We start from the raw sequence: 6,875 nt of genomic DNA on the forward strand, positions 1-6,875 counted from the left end.
TGCGGGGACGGCGACCGTGGGGACGCTGTGGGGACGGTGACCAGGACAATGCGGGGACGGTGACCGTGAGGACGCTGTGGGGACGGTGACCAGGACAATGCGGGGATAGTGTAGGGCCGGGCTCCAGCCCAGCAGTGTCCGTGAGGACGCTGCGGGGACGGCGACCGTGGGGACGCTGTGGGGACGGTGCAGGGCCTGTCAGGCATGTGTTCAGTTGTGCTGGGGTCACTGTGAGCCAGTGGCAACTCGATGGCACCTAACAATAAATGTGTCCCCAGGGTTAGAAATGCTTCCATCATCCTGTCTTTCAGCCCCTAGAATCCCTCCAGAGAAGAGGATTTTCACAACCACACACACACCGAATTGCCTATTCCAGGAGGTGGATGAGAGGTAAGTGGTCAAGTGCCCTGGTGTCCAGAGGCTCCCGTGTGCTCTGCTGTCTTCTCCCTCTTGGACATTTGTCTCGGGATCAGTGTCCCCTCTGTCACCATCCCCTTCCTTCACCATGGTGCCTGCTGTCTCATCTCCAGAGTTAGTGCCGTGTTTGGGGCATGAAAGCCACTTAGGTCATGCGTTTGAGGATTTGGGTTCTTGTGTGTAAGCCTTGGGTTCATGCATGTCAGTGTCTGGGGCCTTGTGTGTGAGCGTTTGGGGTCTTGTGTGTGAGCGTTGGGGTTGTGTATGTCAGCGTTTAGATGAGCGAGTGTTTGGACAGTGCACGTGAGCTGAGTGGATCCTGCGACGTGGACAAGAGCAGGGTGGGGCCCGGCCTCTCAGCTGATCGTCCTCACGTCTGCTGTCCCCAGGGCCGTCCCTCTCCTGGGCTACTTGCCTCAGGACCTGGTGGAGAAGCCTGTGCTCCTGCAGCTGCACCCAAGTGACCGGCCCCTGATGCTGGCCATCCACAGAAAGAGTAGGTCCTTGAGGGGGCCTGCCGGGTGGACACAAGCGGGGCTCTCCCGCTCCTGTGTGGCCGAGCCCTTGGCACCTCCTTTGCCCGTGGCTTCTGTTAGCAGCCTAGGGAGCTCTGGCCAAGCCAGGGACTGACCACCATGGAGCCCCATCCCCACAGACCCAAGTGCCTCTGAGCCTCTGCAGAGACCAAATGAGGGCTGCTTGCTAATTGGATCAAGCCAGCAGGGCTGTGACCCCCAGGATATGGAAGTGGGGTCAGCACAGGCGGGCGGGATGAGGCTTCTCTCCTGAGTGTCCTGTCCCCTAGTCCTGCAGTCTGGTGGGCAGCCTTTCGACTACTCGCCCATCCGCTTCCGCGTCCAGAATGGCGAGTACATCACCCTGGACACCAGCTGGTCCAGCTTCGTCAACCCCTGGAGCCGCAAGATCTCCTTCATCATGGGGCGGTACAGAGTCAGGGTGTGAGTGCCCAGGGCCTGGCCGGAGAGGGATGGCCGCTGAGGAACCAGGGCTGAGAGCGGGGAGTGTGGGTCACCTCCAGCCATGCTCTGAGTCACGTGCCTGGGCGTGGGGTGACATAGCCTTGTTGGGGGTGGGCAGCGACCTCCAGCCATGCTGTGGCCTGGGCGTGGGGTGACCTAGCTTTGTTGGGGGTGAGCAGTGACCTCCGTTTCTGAGGGTGAACAGGAGAGAGGGGAGGGCGGTGGGCCACCTGGGGTGGGAAGCCTATACAGAGCCTCCTCTGATGGCCACTGACCTGCACAGGGGGCCCCTGAATGAAGACGTGTTTGCAGCCCCACCTGGCATGGAGAAGTCCCCACACCCCAGTGTCCAGGAGCTCACTGAACAGATCCACCGGCTGCTGCTGCAGGTGGGTCTGGGGGACGCTGTCTACCCAGGTTGGTGACCTCTCACCTGTGTTCACTCAGTGTCCACTGAGCCAGTTCCCCTGTTGGTTTCGGAACTACCACCTGACCAGCTCTGGGCCACCCCAAAACAGTCCTGAGGCTTTGCCTGGTTCTGGAGAGCCGAGCCCCACACGCGTGGCGGGTCTGCATCGGCCTCCCAGTGTGTTTTGAGGGGCTGCCTCTGACCTGTCACCAGCCCCATAGGGGTGCCCTGCCATCCACAGTCCACTGGGCTTGGACCCCAAGGAGGGCACCTCTCTGTCCAGAGAGCAGGTCATGGGGGCCCAAGGTAGCTGGGAGGCTCTTGGGGAAGGTCCACGTGGATGGCCGGAGTCCTGGGCTCTGTGGGTCCTGCATCTCCACAGTCCTCAGCCGTGTAACCATGCCCACACTTCACAGAACCAGGAGTGGCCCCAGCTTAGGGTGTCCCTTGGTACCAGACATCCGATGGTTCAGGTACTGCAAGGTCAGGGCCGGAACCTGGCCCTCGGGTTCAAACCCCAGTCTCTGTTTCCATTGTCATGGTCTGTGTGGCCTTGGGTGGCCTGTGTGTGAAGTGGGTGTGAGGCTACAGCTCCTGCACCCACAGCACTCAAGTGCCGTCCACCCCCCACAGCCTGTGCCCCACAGTGGCTCCAGCGGCTACGGCAGCCTGGGGAGCAACGGCTCTCATGAGCACCTCATGAGCCAGACGTCCTCCAGCGACAGCAACGGCCACGAGGACGCCGGCCAGCAGGTAGCCGTACGTCCCCACACCTCCCACATCGATCCCATTCTCCCAGGGAGCTAGGCTCGGGTGTGAGCACCCCCGCAGCTCTGAGCCACCTACTCTGCTTCGCCCACATGTCCCACTTGGGCTTCCTTGTGTCCCCAAGAGTTACAGCCCCAGCAGCTGTTATTCACGGTCCACTGGGAATTCTTTAAAGCAGAGAAGCCAAACAGCAGGGGGGAGTGGAGGGTGGGAGAGGAAGCGAAGCCTGTTTCTCCGATGCGCCTAGTTCACTGTGGTTGTTGAGGGTGTAACAGCGGGGGGTCCCCCACTCCAGCAGCTCGGCTGACCCAGCTCAGTGCCGTTGATGCCTTTCCTCGAGTGACAGGTCCTCCCCGCAAACACAGGCCTACTGCCTCCGGGCTTCCTGTCAAACCTTTCCAACCGCTCTTCTTCATCTAGTCCCGTACAGGTAGTTTTTAATGAGTACAAAATCCAGGGAAGACCTTTATCACCACTTTATCCCTATTGTCTGGTGTAAAGAAGCATTCACAGAACCTTGTTTCTTGTTTAAGGTCTAAATATTTTCTCAAGACGGTGGTTTGGGATGTTGATCGAGCCTTAATGGCTCCAGAAAGTCAGGATTCCATGAAAATTTGAAATTCTGTTACATATTTCTCCCCCTTTTGATCAAGACACTCCCCCAAAAATTGTTATGTTGATTCGGGTTTGTCTGGATGTTTTTAATCACTGCTATTGAGGATCGTACTGCATTTCTTCTTTCTGTCCTGCAATTAAGTTCTTGTTTAGAGTAATCATTTCAAGGAGCTCTGATGGCCTAGTGGCAAGAAGCTGTGCTGTAATCTCAAAGGGGCGGGCACAGGAGGAGATTGCCTCTCCTCCCACGGAGCATCTGGTGGATTAGAAGCACCAGCTGCTCCGCGGGAGAAGGAGGGGCAATCTCCTCCTGTGCCGGTCGGATCTGATCTGACAGCACACAGCAAGGAAAAAACTGAGGACGGTCCAGTGTAATACTTTCTAGATTACTGGTACACGCTCACTACCCTCCTCGACTTGCTGGGGAGTAGAGGGTGTTAGCGTGAGTAACGTGACTGTTTGGTTTTTCTTCAAGGAAATGTGCAGGAATAGTACTGAGGCCCAAACCAGAAGTCATCGTTCCCGTGCATCCAGAGAACAAAAGAGAAAGCCAGCTGCAGGTGAGAAGGTGGTCGGAGGCCTGTGCTCGGTTCACCTTGCTGTGAGGAGTGGGCTCAGCTTCAGCTCGGGAAGCACAGACTTACCACCAAGGTTCTAACCCTGAGGTGACTCCCGTGCCCTCTTCTCCGGGCCCCATTCAACCTGGGCAGACCTGACTAGTGCTGGCCAGCTGGTTCCAACTCACAGAGAGCCCCCCACCGTGCACCCATCCCCCCACAGGGCAGAGCTGCCCGTTGAGTCTTCTTGGCCTGATCTGGACGGAGCAGCCCCAGGGTGGTGCCAGTAGCTGGCACTCAACCTCTGACTGCTGGTTCAGAACCCCAGGGGCACCGCGCTCCTGTGCGCACAGGAGGGAGCCGACTGGAGCCAGTGTGGACTTGATAGCAACTGCCAGGCCCTGGCATCTTAACAAGGGCAGCATGCCAGGCTTCATTCACCGCGTGGGTGCGGAGCGTCTCTCCTGGCCCAGTGACCCTCGAGGGGTGACCCAGCAGGGTCCCTGGGCCCTGTACCTGCTGGGTGTCTCCAGAGCCATGGTGCTGGCCCTGCTGGCCCCTCGTCTCCCGCACAGAGGGGCCACTTCACACATGTGCTCAGACGGAACATGTTTTCTAAATGTGGAGCGTTTCTTTGTGGGGGAAGAAGTAATGAAATCCCCAACAGCAATGATTTTGAAAGTTACCGCCTAACGTGGGAGGGACTGAAGGGCATTATGCTGAGTGAACTAACTCCGTCTATAAGGACAAATACTGTAGAAGACCATATTGTAGAAATAGAAAACTAGTAAAACACGTACGAGGATCCAAGGAGGGGAGGGTGGGAGCAGAGGGGTGAGGGTGGGTTGGGGGGAACCATAGGTCACACAATTTTTTGGGGGGGAGGATAAAGGAAATGGGAACGATCTGGCAGGAATCTGGAAAGGGAGGGTCATGGTAGCCATGGTTCAATAATGATGAAGTGTATAAAACATAATGATTGTATGAAACACAATGTGAACAATGGATGATATGAAAGACAATGTATATGAACTTTGTAAGCAAACCAATATAAAATAATTTAAAAAAAAAAAAGAAATGAAATCCCAATGTTCTCACAGAACCGCAGAGTCAGCCCCCAGCCCCGGTGACACCAGTCCTGGCTTCAGACAAGGACGGCCCAGGCTCTGGGGTCCCCAAGGCCGCCTTCTCCGAGGAGCTGGCATGCAGGGCCCAGCCGGCCTGCTCCTATCAACAGATGAGCTGCCTGGACAGTGTTATCCGGTGAGCATTCCCTCGCTGCTCACGCCCCATCCCCACTCAGTGCTGTCAGTCCTCTTCACGTTCATCGGTCTGTCCACCCCTCTGTCCTCGCAGGTACCTGGAGAGCTGCAGTGAGCCCACCACGCTGAAGAGGAAGTGCGAGTTCCCGGCCAGCATCCCCGCCCTGAACCCCAGCGACAAACGCAAGGCGACAGGAGGTAGCTATAGCTCTGAGCTGCGAGTTTGTGACGTTACCTCAGGGGTCTGTGCCACGTGGGGTCTGAGGCCACATGACCCAGGGCCACCTGCACGAGTGTGTGACGTTATCTCGGGTCTGTGCCATGTGGTCCTCGCTGAGGCCTTACCACGTGACCCAGGGCCACCTGCACGAGTGTGTGATGTTGTTACCTCTGGGTTCTGTGCCACCTGGGGTCTGAGTCCTTACCATGTGACCCAGGGCCACCTGCACAAGTGTGTGACGTTACCTCAGGGGTCTGTGCCACGTGGGGTCTGAGGCCACGTGACCCAAGGCCACCTGCACGAGTGTGTGATTTTTTTCCCTCTGGGGTCTGTGCCACCTAGGGTCTGAGGCCTTACCACGTGACCCAGGACCACCTCACCAGGTGGCCCAGGGCTGACCGCTGAGACCTCGCCACGTGACCGAGGGCAGCCTTGCTGGTGGCTCGGGCCAGCCCTGGACTACATGGTGAGGCCTACTTCAGCCTGCCTCGGGGAGCACTGGCCTCCCCACAATCCGAGCAGAGCCCCCGATGTCATCTGCGAAGCTGCTGCTAGTCACTGCTGGGTCAGAAAACAGAGTGTCGCATTCGGCCAGGCTGGGCAAAAGCATGCGCTTGTCACAGGCATGTGAGGCAAGCTCTGCGCTGGCACCAGTCAGAGCCCGTCAGGCCCAGACCTCCAGGCAGCTTGTGGGGAACAGCAGGTTCTAGCAGAGAATCCTGCTCCCCACATTCCCTGTAGCTGCTCAGCTGTGGGACCCCTGGGGACACAATTAAGCACTTGACCATATGAGCCAAAAGATTGGCAGTTCAGACCCACCTAGAGACACTGGCAAGTTGCTTCTGAAAAGTCAGCACCTCAGTTCTCTGGTGTGCTGTGACAGAGACACCCCACGTGAGTGAGTCTTGATTATTTATTACCGCTGTAACGGAGTGACCACAAGTACAGAGAGCTTCAACAGACAGAAAAGTGTTCTCTGACAGTGTAGAAGGCCAGAAATCCAAGCTCCAGGTGCAGCCTGGGGAAGGTGCTTTCTGCGTGTCACTTCTGGAGGAAGGCCCTGCCTGTCCCTTCGGCACCTGTCGGCCTACAGTTCTTGGAATCTGCATGTGTCCTGCATGTGTCTGCCGTGCAGCCGGGAGGAGCTCCTATAGAGAGTGATTTGGTGCAGACCCTGCGCCCCAGCGACTCTCTCGGCGGTGCTGAGCCTCCTGTTCACCTCCCACTTTTGTCTCTTGGAGCTCCGAGGTGATGCAGCCGTTCCCTCGGGACCCCTGACATCACGTCAGGGCTGTGGAGGGATTAGGGTCTTGCATCTAAATCTGCCCTTTTCACAGCTGTTTGGTTTATCAGGTCCTGTAGGTCATTTCATCATTACAGGGCAGGACACATCTGAATCCATGACAGTCACCAAACCCAAGCCATTGCTCTCGAGTCAGTTCTAACCTAGGGACCTCACACGCAGAGTAGAGCTGGTTTGTGGGCTCTGTGAGCTCTGTGCAAGGACAGCTAATGTAGGGCTTGGGGGAATGTGCTGCCGGCGCAAAGGCTGGAGGGTGGCATGGACAATGAGGACAGACTCACTGATGGGACGGAGGGTGTCGGAGGTGGAGAGGGTGGCATGGACAGTGAGGACAGACTCACTGA

At 57.4% G+C, this 6,875-nt stretch overlaps 1 protein-coding gene across 1 annotated transcript in view; it reads left to right on the forward strand.

Annotated features, from left to right (window-relative positions):
* The window catches only part of PER2 (period circadian clock 2), a 38,328-nt gene that overhangs the window by 16,101 nt on the left and 15,352 nt on the right, over nucleotides 1-6,875 (forward strand). Inside the window, exons 8-15 of the mRNA XM_006893508.1 lie at nucleotides 312-390; nucleotides 807-913; nucleotides 1,223-1,376; nucleotides 1,681-1,786; nucleotides 2,440-2,565; nucleotides 3,665-3,749; nucleotides 4,847-5,009; nucleotides 5,103-5,206. Of these exons, the coding sequence (XP_006893570.1) occupies nucleotides 312-390; nucleotides 807-913; nucleotides 1,223-1,376; nucleotides 1,681-1,786; nucleotides 2,440-2,565; nucleotides 3,665-3,749; nucleotides 4,847-5,009; nucleotides 5,103-5,206 (924 nt within the window). The remainder of the gene's footprint in view (nucleotides 1-311; nucleotides 391-806; nucleotides 914-1,222; nucleotides 1,377-1,680; nucleotides 1,787-2,439; nucleotides 2,566-3,664; nucleotides 3,750-4,846; nucleotides 5,010-5,102; nucleotides 5,207-6,875) is intronic.

The sequence above is a fragment of the Elephantulus edwardii genome, unplaced genomic scaffold (assembly GCF_000299155.1).
Source record: "Elephantulus edwardii isolate Elephantulus edwardi_28Jun2011 unplaced genomic scaffold, EleEdw1.0 scaffold00127, whole genome shotgun sequence".
NCBI classification, from domain to species: Eukaryota; Metazoa; Chordata; class Mammalia; order Macroscelidea; family Macroscelididae; genus Elephantulus; species Elephantulus edwardii.